This window comes from Diutina rugosa (assembly GCF_008704595.1).
Source record: "Diutina rugosa strain CBS 613 chromosome Unknown scaffold40_size130624, whole genome shotgun sequence".
Taxonomy (NCBI): domain Eukaryota; kingdom Fungi; phylum Ascomycota; class Pichiomycetes; order Serinales; family Debaryomycetaceae; genus Diutina; species Diutina rugosa.
This window is the reverse complement of record NW_022995101.1, coordinates 95,508-112,682: the sequence shown is the minus strand read 5'-3', so window position 1 is coordinate 112,682 and position 17,175 is coordinate 95,508. Positions and strand designations below refer to the sequence as shown.

General features: G+C 42.2%; 5 protein-coding genes across 5 annotated transcripts; 3 read left to right on the top strand and 2 right to left on the bottom strand. All coding sequences in view use genetic code 12, as the record gives it.

The window, feature by feature from the left end:
• Window positions 1-357: 357 nt before the first annotated feature.
• On the top strand, window positions 358-1,173 carry DIURU_001780 (uncharacterized protein; the record flags this gene model as incomplete). Its single annotated transcript, XM_034154361.1, has 1 exon — window positions 358-1,173. The coding sequence occupies one exon, from the start codon at window positions 358-360 to the stop codon at window positions 1,171-1,173; it is 816 nt and encodes a 271-aa protein (XP_034013459.1).
• A 53-nt stretch (window positions 1,174-1,226) lies between these two features.
• LTV1 (Ltv1p) lies at window positions 1,227-2,483 on the bottom strand (the record flags this gene model as incomplete). The annotated part of the gene is made up of 1 exon (XM_034154359.1): window positions 1,227-2,483. The coding sequence occupies one exon, from the start codon at window positions 2,481-2,483 to the stop codon at window positions 1,227-1,229; it is 1,257 nt and encodes a 418-aa protein (XP_034013458.1).
• Window positions 2,484-2,790: 307 nt separating this feature from the next.
• On the top strand, window positions 2,791-5,322 carry DIURU_001778 (uncharacterized protein; the record flags this gene model as incomplete). The annotated part of the gene is made up of 1 exon (XM_034154358.1): window positions 2,791-5,322. One exon carries the CDS (start codon window positions 2,791-2,793, stop codon window positions 5,320-5,322), a length of 2,532 nt encoding a protein of 843 aa, XP_034013457.1.
• A 418-nt stretch (window positions 5,323-5,740) lies between these two features.
• Window positions 5,741-6,910, top strand: ERG3 (C-5 sterol desaturase; the record flags this gene model as incomplete). Its single annotated transcript, XM_034154357.1, has 1 exon — window positions 5,741-6,910. The coding sequence occupies one exon, from the start codon at window positions 5,741-5,743 to the stop codon at window positions 6,908-6,910; it is 1,170 nt and encodes a 389-aa protein (XP_034013456.1).
• Window positions 6,911-11,795: 4,885 nt separating this feature from the next.
• DIURU_001776 (snoRNA-binding rRNA-processing protein) lies at window positions 11,796-17,030 on the bottom strand (the record flags this gene model as incomplete). Its single annotated transcript, XM_034154356.1, has 1 exon — window positions 11,796-17,030. The coding sequence occupies one exon, from the start codon at window positions 17,028-17,030 to the stop codon at window positions 11,796-11,798; it is 5,235 nt and encodes a 1,744-aa protein (XP_034013455.1).
• Between the last annotated feature and the right edge of the window lie 145 nt (window positions 17,031-17,175).

Here is a 17,175-nt window from a genome sequence, read left to right as displayed (position 1 = left end):
ATCACCTTTTCTTTGTAGGTTAAGAAGTTACCATAAATCAGATGTGGTGAGTCAAGATCTCTAGAGTCTCCGTCGATACGGGGTTTTGAAGATAAGCTGAAGATGGATAACTGAAGATACGGTGTAAGTTTTCCTCCAAAGATTCGAAATTTACGCTGATATAGTTCGCAACAGCCTCTTCCCAATTTTTGTCCTCGCAATCCAGACCCCTCTCCCTTATCTAATTATTGCCTCAGAAATTCACTAAAGTTAGCTGTGTCGTAAATTGTGAAAGATGTCATAATCCATGTTTAGTAATATCGATACAAATAGCGTGCGCGGCACCACTTGATCAGCATTGCCGTCTTTCCCGCACCCATGGTACGAGCCAACAAGCGGCTAGCGGTCCCGTTGGTGACGGCACTTGTCGTTGTGGTGATCTGGACGATACTGGCGTTGCAGAAAGCGTCCAACAAATACTCTCTGGGACTGGTATTTGTTGATTCGTATACACACTACATGATGCCACAGGAGATGAATCTTCGAGAGAAAGCCGCCCAAACCCTCCGAAACGAAGAGATCGAGGACCCCTGTACGGTTTTACATCCAATCTCCCATCAATTTATCGATCTTCGTGAACTTTCTTACGTCAGCGATCATCAACCCACATCCATTTCATGGCATGCACGAGCATTTGACGATAAACATCGCAACTACACTCTTGGCGTATGTGCCAACCCTTATAAGAATGAAGGAACATTTACCAACGATGTTAATACCACCGCTGTGGGAGCCTACTTCAATAACCCAGATGATGATACTCTTATTCTGATCGGCGAGTTCTCGACTAAACCCGAGTTCCATGGTCGAAAACTCACCTTAACCTACAATAATGGACTGTATTGTGAGAATCTTGTTGATGCCAAAACTGGTGAACGTATACGACGAACTACCGTGCTCACGTTTACGTGCGCTCGAGACATGATGGCTCGAGCTTCGGTACATTTTGTTGCTCAAGCTCACGATTGTACTTATTTCTTCGAAGTTCGCTCTCATCACGCCTGTCCCATGGCTCCAAAGTCAAACAATTTAGCAGCGGTGTTGATATTTGCATTGATTTTGAGTGCTGCGGTGTTGGTCTTGGCCCTTGTTACACGTCAAGCACAAAAGAAAACTGAACCAGGAAAGGCTTAAATATTTATTGGCTTCTGTTTATTCTATAAAATGGCATCCGTGACAAGCCTCAATTAATCCTTTAAACTCAATTTAGAAAATGCATCATTTACCCCAGTTCGTTTTTTATTGCTCCGCAGTGCCAGTTGAGCGGCTTGCTTAATTTTAGTCAACTCTTCATCCTTTTTCACCAAACGACGACCACCGCCTTCTAATTCATAGTTATCCAAAAAGTCGTCAAGCATTTCCTCTAGGTCACCGCGCTCATTGTCCATGTTGAATTCTTTATACTCTTCCTCCTCGTTCTCATTTTCATAGTCCTTATTAATCTTCTCAAAACGGTCATCTAAAAGTGCCAAACCTTCGGTTCGGAAAAGTGCCAGTGACAGCATCGAAAACAGTGATGTATCGGTCATTGCACCTTTCTTTTTGCGAAGCTTGGTTTTGTTGACTTTTTTGTTGGGTATAGTAGGAAGTTCACCGACGGCATCATTCTCGTTTTCCTCCTCTTCGTCAAAATCGTCATCAGAATCCCAGTCATTATGTTGTTTTGTGGACCTCTTGAATTCGGCAAAGTCGCGTTGCCAATCATTAGTTCCACCAACGGTATTACTAGGCATCAATTCTGGATCGAAATCTTCGGGGGCTTCCCCTTCATTGTATGGGTTATCGAACTGCTCGATTTCTTGATGATACTTGGCGTCGAAATCGTATTCATCTGCTTCGTAATCAAACTCATCTTCATCGTCCCACTCATCGTAGTCATCGTCTTCAACCTTACCCGACTTTAACAAATCGTCGAACAAAGCATTACTTTCCTCTTCAACATATGCTTCATCCTCGAGGGCTTCCAAAACCTCGCGCAATCTAGGATCCATGTCGGGTTGGAAGCCTTTGAGTTCTTGGGGAATGTCTTCGTAAATATCATTACGAGGTTGAAACCCACGTGAACGTACCTTTTCATCTGGCAATTGCGTCTTGTCGAACAAGTCCTCAATCTTCAATTTGGATTTCTCAGTCGATGGCTTATTCTCAATGAAGAGATCACCCTCCCCGATGGGTTTCAAATGTTGCATGTAATCATACTTTGAGTCGTCATAGAAAATCCCATATTGAGCGGCTTGCCCTTCATTGCCTCGAAGTTGACCCTCAAGTTGGCTTTCCAAATCTCGTTTTGTGACGATGGCTTCAGGCCCCACCTTGGGTTTGCGCAGAGGCTTTTCCACGAGCACGTGTGAGGTCACATCGTCATCAAAGAAATGAGCATCATCATGAGAACGATGGACAAGTTCGAACGTCTTAGCGTTCTTCTTATCGAATTTCCGAGGCATCACGATCTGGGATGAGCTCTGCGAGTCGCGGCAAACTTTATCCGATAGTGAGTTTCAACTTGACTCCACGATAAGGCAAAAGAAAATACGTTAATAAGCGTGAAGCATCATTGGAGACGTATGTTTTCCATTTCCTATACTTTTCTATTTGACATACCCTGTAGCCTAGCTTATAAGACACCTCCCCTCAAAAGAACGCTTACGTAATCATTTTCTGTGCACTGATCTTATCTTCGTCCGCAAACGATCACACGCAAGAAAATCCCGTCGCGCGCTTGGTTCCAATACTGACTTGCGTGGTTACAGTATGTTCAGGTCGGTGTTCAAATCTGGCCTACGGGCTTCATATAACGTTCTGGAGAACCCTACTTTGACATCCGAACCTTGGCAAATATACCCTGCCAAACACAAGCTGCTGGGACGTCAAGCACTGGTGTTCATTTTCGACAAGACAAAATTTGAGGCTAATGTAAGTCGAATCAACGGCCAACAATCGCCTCGTCAAATCATCAGTGAGTGTTATGAGCTAATCCGAAACTCAATCAACGAACTTCTGAAGCTACGTCATCCTCAAGTGTTAACGGTGCTCGAACCACTCGAGGAAACTAAGACCAAGTTTTTATTTGCCGCTGAACCCGTCACCGATACCCTCGCAACTTTAAACCTTGATAACATCGATGAGCTTACTATTCAACAAGGTTTGCTTCAAATTGCGAAGTGTTTGCAATTTTTACACAACCACGGTAATATTATCCACTTCAACTTACAACCGCTGTCCATCTATATCAATGCTGATGGAGATTGGAAAGTTGCAGGGTTCATGTTTGTTAAAAATCTTGGCGTGATTCCTCCAGGTGAACGTGAAAATTTTAGACTTATGGACAATTCCCTGCCCGTGCCTTTCGCTAACTTGAATCTTCAGTTTGTCGCTCCTGAATTAATTTTCGATAATTCCAACGCTCAACTTGATTTCACAAACGATATGTGGCTGTTGGCTTGCATCATCTTTTACTTGTTCAATCATGGCGAACAGTTAATCGCTTGTTTCGATTCAAGCAATATAAACGACTATCGAAGTGCCTTTAAGAAATTCGAGCAAAAGTTCTATAATCGCAGGCCAGAGGATCTTGGCTTCGTGCTCAAGGATGTCCCCGCGGGGCTATACCCTGTATTCACAAGATTGATGGCTCGCTACCCCATGGATCGTTTGTCGGTTGACCAGTTTATTGATAGCGATTACTTCAACGGCTCCATCATCAAAGCAATGTGGTTCCTAGATGAGTTCACCACGAAAACGTTGGAGGAAAAGCAAATTTTCCTCAGGGCTTTATTGGATGACGAATTACTTGAGCAATTTCCGAAAAAGTTTAAGCAGACCAAGTTGTTACATTTAGCTACTGATCAAGTAGTCAGTGAACTCAATGTGTTGACCGCGGGGCTAATTGATCCCGATGTTGATCAGTTGATTCTGTATTTATTGCAATTGATATTCATCATTGGCAATCTGTTACTGGGATTGACTTTTCAAGATCGGGTTTACGCTGTAATCTTCAAAGGTAATGGGCTGAAAAAGAAAGATTGCGTGTACAAAAAGCTCATAAATCTGCTGATCAAAACTCGATTGACCATTGTTGAGAATTATGATGTACTCAACTCGAAGCTAAATGATCGTGAATTTTGTGATATTGTGCGGTCAATGTTAGATCTTGTTTTCTTGCCGCCCCTGGATGAAGTGGCTCGCAATCAAAATGACCAAATCAAACTACAAGAACTGTTCCTCAAATCAATTCCGACTTTTGCATCCAAATTTGATTTCCCTTACATCAAAAACACTTTATTCCCGATGTTGTGCACAGTATTTAAGACTACGACAATCCTCCTGACCAAGCTTGAAACTATTATAACATTCGAGGCACTTGTGGAGCAGAAGATCGTCGACAAATTTATTGTCGTTGAGCAATTGTTGCCAATTTTCAAAAACCTCAAATCGCGTGATAAGCGTGTGGTTAAGTTGGTGCTTGACTTTTTCAATAAGCTCACGTTGAGTGATCATATTGCCCTCGACTTGGAGAACCTGGTCGACCTTGTTCTACCTCAATGTTTGTCATTGGCCTTTGGTTGTAGTGACTGTACCAAGCAGGAATTTACCCATTTCATGGCAACCATCAGTGCTATGCAGAAAAAGATGACAGAGAAAAAACTTGCACTGCTTTCAGAAGGACGAACTCACGACAATTTTGATTCCTTCATTTCCACTCAACAAATCAGTTCCGGCAAAGACCTGTTGGAGCGTAACCCCAGAAGTGACACTCTCAAGCCTCAAAAACCGTCTGCACCGCTGCGTGGCTCGTCACTTCAATCTCCACAACAATCGCAGCCTACATCAAAACCTCTTCAGCCTCAAGTTCAGGCAAAAGGTCTCCGACTTCAATCTAAAGCTACCGCCGTAAAGACGCTGAACCTTTCTTTCGGAGCTACAAACCCAGCCGAGGCGGCATCAACAAGTCGCATGCTTGATACGTTGCATTCAAACATGGATAACCAAAGTAGCACTATCAATGGGTTCCAAATTTCGACGCCATCCCTGCCAGCGACGCCAACATTGAACTGGTCCCTGGAATCCAGTAAATCGACTAACACGACCAATAATTACACCCCTAATTTTGTGTCTGCTCATTCCTCGCCATTGTCACCGTCTATGCAACCAATGCAACCGTTGACTCCAAAAAGTCGATCTACGTCAAATTTTCCCCCGGGTTTCCAGGCTAACTTGTCACCCATGGTAGCTGAAAGATCGACGCAAAACAAGCCTGTGTATCAATCTGATAGTCTTATTTGAATGCAACGATACAAAGCGACAGCTTTTAACCAGGAATTTTCGTAGAAGTGAAGGCTGCTCTCTAACAATTACGTTCTGTAATCGGCCCACATATTGTTGTTTATTAGGCCATCGATCGAAGCGTGTCATCCCATTATGCACTCCATGAAGCACGTCGTATAGCGATAATCTAAACGATCGTTTACTGCCACGTTGCCAGGAATCCTTCACAGCCACCTCCAGAGAGGAAAAAAAAAAAGAACATCTCCTAATGTCCGCTTATTCATTTCTTTTTTTCACGTTGCGAACGCATTGAAGCCCGTCGGCTTGTTACCTTTTTCGCCTCCATCGTATAGAATCACGTGTTGCATTAACCGACCTCGCCTTTGCGTATACTTATAAATTTTCGCGATCACTGTAAATAACACAATTATCAAGCATGGATATAGTGTTGGAGATCGTGGACTATTACGTCTTCGACAGAGTTTACGCTACAATATTTCCAAAGAGCGGGGCCCTCGATACTTGGTGGAACTCGAATGTCGTGGGATCGCCGTTGATGACTCAACTTGAACTGGCAGCAGCGCAGTTAAAGGAAGCGACACTTCTTTCACCCCTGAATGCTTTCAACACCACAATGTCATTCAAGCTGGCTATCTCCCTGGGTATGCCCTTGAAGGTGTTAGCCAACAAAATTGCTAATTACCAAAATGACGACATATACGGTGCCCCTCGTTACCTTCCGCCAGGTCCCTGGATGGATAAGTCCATGTTTGCAAGAGATAATTTATTCCGTGAAAGCATCAACATGTTCATTACCACTGCAATTTTTGGTTGGTTGCTTTATTTCTCGGTGGCTACAATCTCTTATTTTACTGTTTTTGATAAAAAGATTTTCAACCACCCGAGATACCTCAAGAATCAAATGAGACTCGAAATGGGTTATGCTTCCCGCCTGATTCCAGTCATGGTGTTGTTGACCTTGCCATTTTTCATTTTGGAAATTAATGGTTTTTCGAAATTGTACTTGAATATCGATGAAACTACCGGTGGTTGGTCTGCAGTCTTTTGGCAAATTCCAAAGTTCATCATGTTCACTGACTGTGGTATCTACTACATTCACCGGTTTTTACATCGTCCACTGGTTTATAAACGGTTACACAAACCGCACCATAAGTGGATTGTTTGCACTCCCTACGCACTGCACGCATTTCATCCCGTCGATGGGTGGGCTCAGTCGTTGCCTTATCACATCTATCCAATGTTGTTTCCCTTGCAAAAAGTGCTGTATTTGCTATTATTCACGTTCGTGAACTTCTGGACAGTCATGATTCATGATGGTCAATATTTGTCAAATGATCCTGTTGTCAACGGTACAGCCTGCCATACAATTCACCATTTGTATTTCAATTACAACTATGGTCAGTTCACAACCTTGTGGGACCGTTTAGGAGGTTCCTACCGCCGTCCTGATGACTCGTTGTTTGAAAGAAATCAACTGAAGGACACCGAACGTAAGGTATGGAAGGAGCAAGTTGAACAAATGGAGGAAATCCGTGGTGAACTCGAAGGTAAATCCGATTTCCGTGAGTACGTTGAATCTACTTAACGTTTGACATTAATTCACTGTCAAGAACTTATGTTTATTTATAATGATTGCAAGATATAATTCCACCAGATATGAAATGAGTCGAATTAAATTTCAAGACACTTTTGCTTAGGATGTTCGATTTACGATGCTGACTCAGTTCGGGATTTGCATTTAAAAAAATAAGGTCCTTCGGAGATTCGAACTCCGGTTGTTCGGATCAGAACCGAAAGTGATAACCGCTACACTAAAGGACCAGTTATTTTCTTTTTCTTTTGAATAGTTGTCAGAGGTGTTTTGACAGTTCTCAACCCGAAAAATGATTAGAAAATTCGTTGTTTTCAAGTCTAACTGTTATTTTAAATTTCCCTTTAGATTTCTGCATTCAAGAATGACTGGCTATCACTTATAAGAGCTCTCTAAAAACTTTTAGCACCGCTTTCGACTACGTTTAATCCTCTACCCAGTTATGGAGATTTTTTGATATATATACTTCATTGAAGGCAAACCCTGGCAGGGACCAGGTGTAACCGTTTTTTACAGGTAGATATTAATGCATACTTATAGATAAAAAACTTCCGCGAGTCGCGGGTATGAAATTCTTGATGTTTTTTCTTAGTCGACCTTAGGTGAAGGTTATAAGTTATTTTTACAGACGATAGATAGATACTAAACGCAAGTTTATGAAAAAAAAAAAAAAAAAAATTAAATAACCTCTGAGAAGTCATATGAGTTTTACAGCTATATTCAATACACGTTAATAGTTGAAATAAAGAAGACCGCGAGCAAATGTAATCTCAAGTCACGTACTCAAAATACTTCTCTGCTTGAAATTGCAATCCAAAAGAAAAAAAAAATGATTCTGATCCTCAAAATAACGTCAGCATGTGGAAATAAGATACTTCGTCCACAAAGCCTTAATGCGTGCTTATTCCACTCACTCTTCGTAATTCATCACCTGGCTGGTTTATAAGAGGGCCTCAAAAAAAAACTGACGTTTTTGGTAATCCTAAGTACTGTTCTAATTACAAAGCTGCCCTGCAAAACCACCCAGACGAATTGTTGCTCAAAGACTCTAATGACGAAGCGAAAATGAACGTTGATGTAATTCTACGTTAGAACTTCCTTTTAGTGTACTCCAACATTTTGCAGCTTTTGGAGATTGGTTCATGACAAGTTCAACCAATTCGAAAATTTTACAGAAACGCACCAAACGCTTTGTTAACAGTTTGAAGTTTTCAAAGTTTTTGGCGGTTCACGTACCCTGGTGAAGAATACCGATATAACTGCCTTTTCCAAGAAATTTCGAATAGAGACATACTCCTGGCACCCGCAATCCCAGAAGATGGTATGCGTCCGGCTCAACCTTTCTTGAGAATTAGCGCACTGAGATAGGTTGTCTGCTCGAGTATGTTCCTGGTAACAGCAAGGGAGCACTAGACAAATTCCCTTACATTATTTGAAAATTCAGATATTGTCGCCATCCTTGAGATTACTTCTAGCGACTTAGTATTTTCTGATCAAGGGTGTGCACTTTCTGATTCTCCGAAGTTGAAATCAATTCAATGCCCGATTTTCAGAGTCCTTTGATATCCCTCTAGTCCTAAGAGTAGTCGGCGCGACCTTCACTTACGCCGCCTGTTACGAGTAGCACCATATGGATATTTGTGACAGCGTCTCCATACGAATAGCAGCAAACATAAAGAACGTGTGCTTGCCTTTTTGGGTGCATATTGTACAGCACGAGAAGCTGAGGTATGATCCGCTAAAAAACCCCGAACACTTATAGCACTATCATGACGTACAATCCCAAAGCCAGGAGGTAGCCTCACCGCTACTGAAGAAAACTCCCACATTTACTCCAAATCGACCAGTATCAAGCACAATTTCTTTTAGTACCACATGATTCTTAATTTTGACGGATACCAATCTATAGCGTGTGCAGACTTTCCTTCCGAACAAAACAGAAGAATCACTTTTTGTTGTAGTAGCGAAGTTATCCCTCCACCCCCAATGTGAAGATTTACCTTTCCTGATCAGTCTAACCTTCCTGATGTTTCCAGGAACCTTGATACAGCTGTTGCTCTTGAAGGCGTTTTCTGGTTGTTAAAGTAGATAGCATCCACTGGATTGTACATGCTTGTCAATTTAATACAACGTCAGTCGATGCTTTGAATGATGACACAAGACGCAACTGGGCCATGTCGGTTGACGGTATGATGACCCCTTCGATGACTGCTGCCCGGCAATATGATACTCTCCCCATGACTCTCGCGGTCTTAGTGACCCTCCAAGGCGATTCCCTCCCACACCTCAAACATTCTTAGGGTACAAGCTGAACTTCAATTAGGAATCAACAGCTGATAATGACCCTAAAGACTGTTTGCAAGTGGCATAACTTCTCTTCAACATACTTTGATAATTTTTTGTTGATCTCTGTGATCGTTCGGCGCCCAAATATCATGAGAGAGAATTACTGATAAAAACGCAAAATCCATGAAATTGCTATTTGAATCGAAATTAAACGATGAAAAAGAAAAAAATCCAGTATACCCCAGTTTCCTTTGATGACCACTGTGGAGACATCACCCATGTTATCACGTGAGGGAATCGTGTTGAATGTAACACATCAAAATACCCTGCGAATGAGACTATCCTCTGACCGGTAGACGGTATAGATCACTACTTGAAGAGTATGTTGCTCCACACGCCAGCGAACTGGCCCCTATACTCCAAATATCCGTGTTACTCTTCCAAATTACCTCGTACCTAACTGACTCGGGCTTCTTTTGAGACAGAGATTACCATTAAGACGATTGGATACAATTGTTCAGCCTTTAAGACGATTGTTCAGGCTTTAAGACGATTGAATTCAATTGTTTAGGCTTTACAATATGATTTGCAGTTCCCGATTACTGGTAACCAAATATTTCTCGATACCTGATGTCGAATGACTAAGATCTTCCAGACAGCACTGAGACCAGCAGTATGAGCAGTGCAGATGAGTTCAAATGGAAGAGAGGATTCACGGACTCATAAGATGGATGGTATGTTTCAAGTTGTGGATTCCTGAAAATTGAACACGCCCATAAAAACATGGGACAATGTTGATGTTAGAACCAAACACTCGCTACAATCAAACATACGTTATACAGAGACAAACAAGGTTTGTTCAAAAGGATTTTATCATCAAAAGGAGACCAAATATAACCACCCCCCGAAAGGCTCGTTCATCATCTGGCATTGAATCAGTTTGGCGTACTAAATAAATTGTTTCACCTCAGTTCCCACAAAACATCACAATAAAACACTATATGCAGTACCAAACTTTATTATATGCAGTACACTCCTCGACTGTTTGAAAACCAACAACCAATATGCAGTACTGAATAAAAAATTTGGCCAAATTTCGAGAATTCCGTACAAGGCAACTATAGGTAATTTACGCATCTCATTGATTTTGAGTTCAAATTTGGATACATTATTTGGGAGGCTGTGGCCATCTGTAGTTTCCATATACCTCCATGCTTGTTTTTGCTAAATTACCCATAATAGGAAAGAAACTATACTCAATTTGCTATTCTTGCCACTTTCGTGCGAAAAAACAAGTTATGGCTTGATACTGCATACAAGTTAGACTTTCCTAATTGGTAAAGTGATCATTGGTGAGCTATTTCAAACTCAGCAGGGCTCAAAACAATGAAAAAGTTTTGCAAACAGACGCTGACCAGGGCTCAAAACAACGAGGAATATTGCAAACATCTCCTCACCAGGGCTCAAAACTATTACTTTTTTAACCTATTCTAAGCTGTCGTAAGCTTCGGTTCGGACTTGCAGCCTGTGATTATACTGCCCAGACAACGTAGTTCTTGTAGAGAATATATGCAAACAACAAACAAATACTCGCTAAATTCGTTGGGCTATCGACTTTTGACGGCGCTAAAGTATGTTAGTAGTTTCTTTTTCTTAACCCTTTACAAATATGAACTACGACGTTCTGCGGCGTCTTCTACAACGTCAAACTTAGTTTCCTCTCTATCAGATGCTTTGATGATCTGACAATCGAATTCTCTAAGCGGTAATCATAAATCCACTTCAATTACAGCTGTTGCATTGTATCCATCTATTACACCATCAAATTTGTTAGCTGCACTCAAAATGGAGTGTGAAACCAATAGTTTGAAGCCTCTCAATTTTTGGAAAGCGATTCACGAGCTAGGGTCTTCCGAACTAGAGAACTACCGGTACCCCTTGGACAATTTCCGTCAAGCTAGTGCAGTCTCAGAAGTTTGGATGGAATTTATGCCCCTCTCTCAAATTCTGCGCAGTCTTTGAAATAAATCTTGACAACAGTCTAGAATCAGGAGATAGCCGTGATAATCGGAATCAGAAAAATGAATTCTCAATTAGATACTCGAGATATCTCGATTTGTACAGGGTTATCACGTAAAATCGAAATCTTTGGTTGCAGTAAAAGAGTTGAAAACCACGTCTTTAATAATTTCGATTTCATTTGTGTAAATTATTCATATCGATCGAGCTTTGCAAAGACGAGCATCCCAGGTTGGCTTTCAAATCTCCTTCATAGATGCACTTTCTCCAACTTAAGCTCAGCTCAGACTATCTCGTGGGGCAAACCCTTGTGGAAACTACATCAATACATTTCTGACGAGGGAGCCATATAGAGCAACCCCACTTACTCCCTTAGAGGCAGATTAAAGTCTCAGATACCACCTCTACAAAGTGATGATGCTATTACTCCCAGATCTGTTGTGTTCTCCCTAATACTAAAAAGCTCTCGATTCATGAAGAGTTTTGCATCCAACAATTTGTCAATTGCGGATTTTGAAGAGTGACAGATGATTGAAAAAAATCTTCGAATTAATTTTTCGAGTTAGTTACATACCTATTCTAAATATCTGTCCAATGGTTCACCGAGTACTTTTTCAATCACTTTCACTAAACCTTGTCTGACCTCCAATTCAACCTTCTCATCGTCATCTTCGAGTAGCTCTGCAATATACGGGATCATAGTAGGCAAAAAGGACAACCATTGATCACCCATCTTTTGGAAGACATTCTTCAAAATTCTAATTGTGCAGATCTTCGCTCCCAGTGACGTATCGGGACTCAAATACTTGATAAGTCCATTGATCAACGTTTCATTATAGTCATCACTTGATACATCAGCAACGAACAGAGTGATAGCCTTCACCAAGTGCTTTGAGCCATCTACCTCGGCATTCTGGATTTGATCCAAAAGTGGTTGGCAAATAGCTTCAAATCGACCTTGCTGAGCCCAATAGTCATCATTATCAAACTTGAATGAGGATGTCAAAGCATTCAACACGATCCGATGCAATGTATCATTCTTTATTGAGCCTTCCGCATATTGAGACAATAATTGACTAATGGGGTCAACAAGGTACGAAAAGTACAGGGTGATAATGCCTCGTAATTCATCCTGCAATTTCACGAAAAATCGAAGGAATATTTTGTATCGGTAAGCTAAGTCAAGACTCGGTGTAGCATCTTCCCCATCTACCATCCATCTAACAAGCTTCACAAAAGAGGGTCTGAATGTTTTGTCATTCAATTTCATGATAAATTGGATGACAGTCGAGAACACTGAATTTTCTAGGCGCTGTACTGTATTCACAGGGAATACTGAGTCTTCCAAACCCCCAAATTCGAATGCATTAATGACCCACTTGAAGAAGTTGCCGGCATTACGAATAGCCTGTTTCTTTTCAGCTTGTTGAACCGTGTCATCCATAATTGCTAGATATAGCCCAAACGCAGTAGCGTCTTTCGACTTTACCACTGCAGGCCAAATAGCACAGAGCAGCTTGAGAACATCAGGAGGGTCGATATGACTCAAAACAACATGGAGCATTTGCTTACGAATTTCGCCGTCAATTGGATGGGCTCTAATTATGGCCGCGAGAATGGGTGAAAGTGACAGAACCATAAATTTGGGGATATGCTTCACCATAGTCAGGAATAACATGAGAATGGCAGTGAGCACCAACGTGTGACTCTCTTCATCCTCAGACTCAATAATGGATTCCGCCATCCGAATAGCTGGGGGTACGATTTTCGGGAAAAATCTTATGCATCCGACACCCAAGGCAGTGACAATAATGCCAATAGCATTGCACAGAGCGATGACCACCTCAGCAGAACCCAAATTAATCAAGTTGGGTGTCATGAGGTCCATTGCATCCAACAATTGCTTGTTTTCTGAAATTGTAACCAGTTGGACGATCGTTGCAAATGCATCAATGTATGCTTGCTGTAAATCCACAGGCATTTCCGATGAAAACCCTTTAGAAAGGACGGGGAGAAGTTTGTGCGCCAGCGCCAGAGCTTGTGCATCTTCTTTCGTAGTCAGCTGCTCAAACCGTTTACCCAACAAATGAGCATAATTTGTAGCCAAAGAAACAGCCACTTCATCTCCTTGAATCTGTGACGGTTCCAACAGTCCTATCACAGAATCAACAAATTGCACGAGAGGCAAAAGATCCAAGACCTTGGTCAACAAAAGATACGCGTACTTAAGAATGTCCTTGTTTGGGGTCACACTCGTAAAAGTATCAATTGTCGTCAAACACCAACTAGTGATGGCACTGACTTGATCGAGTGAAAATTGACCGCTGGATCCCTCAGCAACAGCAATGTTGAGGCGAAGTTTAAGATCATCAGTGTCGAGCTCGGTGAAGAACTGAAGTAATTGAGTTTTGAGAACAACGAGATTTTCGGTATTCATCAGGGCAATAGCAACACCGAATGCCAGTCTATTGGCAAGAGACAAATACTCATCACTACCCGAAGCGATTTGCTCATTTGGAATCGAGTTCCACAACTCCAAAACACCATTCAACCCTAACAACTGTTCTTCCGCACTGAAGTGTTGCAAATATTCATTCGCAAAGGTCGAAAACAGCAGACCTGACAGTTTAACCTGCTGTTGACCAACCAAGAATAACATCAAAGGTAAAGCAATATTAACGCCGAGCGTGTGACTCAAGTTAACAAAAAGGGACACGCGACGGTGGTGAGGGATGTGATGGAAAGTGGCAACAAACAGCGTAAGCAAAAACTCAATTTCCAGAGACACCAGAGATGGTGACAGTTCAATCAAAGGCGGGACGACAGTTGATATGGTATGCAAAAGGGTCAGCTGGGAGAATTCATCATCTTGACGAACTGTTTGAGCTCCCATAAAAGTGAAGATGGGCATAATCGAATGCAACACCATTTCTGGAACAATATGAGCCAATTCGGCAATCACCAAGAGCAAACGATTTTGTAATTGTGGCGACTCTGCATTGCGCAAACAATTCACAATGACGTCCACCCGGATACCTAAATCCTTGATTTCCTTTCGAGAACCTTGCAAAACAGCTAACATCGATTGGACCAATAGTTCTTGAGGATACAAGATGGGTAAATTTCCATCGTGGCCCAAAAGATCGAGATCTGTCAAAATGTCAAACAACGGCTCCAAGAATGTTGCTGAAGTTGGAATTCTATGGGACTTCATTCCCAGAACCACCGTATCTAATACAACTGAAAGTTTTCTCAAATGCAAAGTGGCTGACAGCTGAGCATCACCGTTAGCAAGCACCGACTTTGCAAACGACAGCGACCGTCTCCGTCGTTTGGCAACAGTAGGTTCGGAATCCGGCAACTCGAGGTTCACTGATTGAAGGGCATAAACAACCACAGGAGCCTTCAAAATCAATTCCTGGAGAACACTAGCGGCATCAACATCACTAGTTTCATCAACTGCCAAACCAACTAGTTTGGAAACAATGAGCTTTTCTTGGGATTCATCAAATACGCCGTGATTGAAAAGCGAAACTACACGTTTGCTGACCACGCTGTCTAAGCCCGTAACGCTCAACGACTTGAGCATCCACGAAACTTCCTCATCAGTGACATCACTTGGGCCTTTCCCACCCACCATAGAAGCAACATTGGTTTCAACATCCTCAAACTCAATACCAAAAAAGTTTGCGTCCTCAGTGTACCTTCCCCGGTTGGTATCGTAATTGACAACATCGGTCTCATAAAAGAACCCTCTATCATCGCTGCCATTAAGCAGACGGGTGTTTTGATGACCCATTATAGCCCAAATGAGATACTTTATAGGGAGCACGAAGGGAAGCGACCATTGATTCAAGATGAAGGTTTGATACAACACACCAAGCTTCAGAACAACAAATAAGTCGTCAAATAACACCAGAACGACCCTGTAATGATCAAGTTCCATATCGTTGATGCTCGGTAAAATTCTTTTAGCGAGACTTGAAGCTTCGGCAGGAGGAAGAATGGCTTTGTCCTCCGCACTGACATTGTCATAAATTTGATCCTCACAGACCAACACAGGGTCTTCAGAGTCCTTTCCAGAAATAGTGTAGTCACATACTTTGCGGAGGAGAGCTAAAATCGAGTGTCTCACTTTGTCATTCTCATCGACGCTACCAGCGATCAACACAGGAATGAGCAAGTACCACAAAGACCCCTTCTGCTTCGGCATTAATTTTGCAATCACGCTGAAACAACCGAGACGAACTTGCAAAGGAACCACAGGTGAATACCCAACGGCGATGAGAAACAGGATAGCAACTTCATATTTCGTATTGAACACCGTTTGAGAGAATTGCTGGATACTCTCTGTGGCTTTTGATTCAGACGATGCAATAAACTTTATCATTAGCTTCATGAGCGAAACCAACTCCTTGGTGGCAGACGGTGCGAAAAACGTCTTCGAAGTGAACGACACTGACGAAATGTTGACAGCCTCATCCATTGCATCAGAAGAAGGCACAACTTGTTGAGAGTGCTCAACTTCAGGCTTGCTTGATCTGAGAGTGGTTAAGAGCTTCATTTCCGCATCTTCAAGTGTCATGTTTTGTGATTCAAGAGCGCTCGTGAATTTGGCTTCGTCTGCGGAGAACAAATATTGAGCCACTGCAACTTCATCCAGGGATATAGCTTTTTGCACAGCAACCTGGAAAAAACGGTCAGACGATGTTAAACCGATCAACTTGAGCAGCAGAAGTGACCCGGTGGAGAGGAACAAAAACATGAGGAATCTTTGCATATGATATTCCTGGGCCAATAATCTCTCCATCAACTCAAAGTCCACATCACGAAGGTTGCTGAGCACTGAATCATCAAAGTCAGAAAAGTCACCCGAATAATAGTGCCACAACTGACCCAAGATTATGTAGGTTTCTTTGATTAGCTTCAGATCGTATCCGGCTAAGATCAGACTAGTAATACCTGAAATTATGTCCGTTGAAAGTGGTACAATGGTTGACACAATTGCGACTAACAGAAACGCCGAAAGTTTGTGATCAGTCTCTTTTGAGTTCAACAATTTCGACACAAGAGTCAACACCAAAGTTAAGTACTTGTCAGCAACAGTTGAAGGGTCCTTCAGAATCAGAGCTAATACTTGAATGGTGACCAGAACATAAAATCCCAACATTGCCAGGTACATCGTACCATTAGCTAATTGAAGTTCAATCTGGCGAGTGTAAGTTCTCCACAAATCATAGTCAGTGTAGAAAGCTCTCGAAACCGCTTGCATCAGTGGGTTAGTGAGTTGGGGTTCCTTGAATCCATTGAGCCAGCTAAATAACTCAGGCATTTGCGTCTTAGGGATGACATTCAACACTTTGAGGAATATCGAGGTATTATGGTGAGGTAACACCAGCATGAGGAGAGCTTCAGGCTCATGGATATTAACGTAAAACCGGCGGATCAACCACTCTAGAGCTTTCACAGCGGGGTTTAATTGGTAGTAAGGCCCCAACAATTCCATGAATGCACTTAAGGTTGACTTCAAATGGGCAACCGCCGTTTGGTCTTCGACGTCACGATCAGTCTGAATAGACTGATCACTAAAGATCGTCGAGCCAAATTTGACAAAGCGCTTGTCGATATCGCAAAGTTCATCAAAACCTTCACGACCCACCAGGTATAAGTAATCATAATCCTGGGTGGCGGCCACCTTTGGGGCAAAGATGACCGACCGCAGATGAATACGTGACCGAGTTTTCCGGTCAAGTGCCACTGAAGCAGTCTTGTCAGAGATTGCCTTCAATTGTTGGCTCAAACTCGACATGTTGGGGCTGCGATGAGATAATGCTCGCTGTACTGAACCTTTTGTTAGGCCGCGATGAGGATAGGACAATGCTCATAACGCAGAAATATAAATGCAGGGATTGTAAGAAGAGAAAAGCGTGGATTTGAAATCTTCAAATATCTCC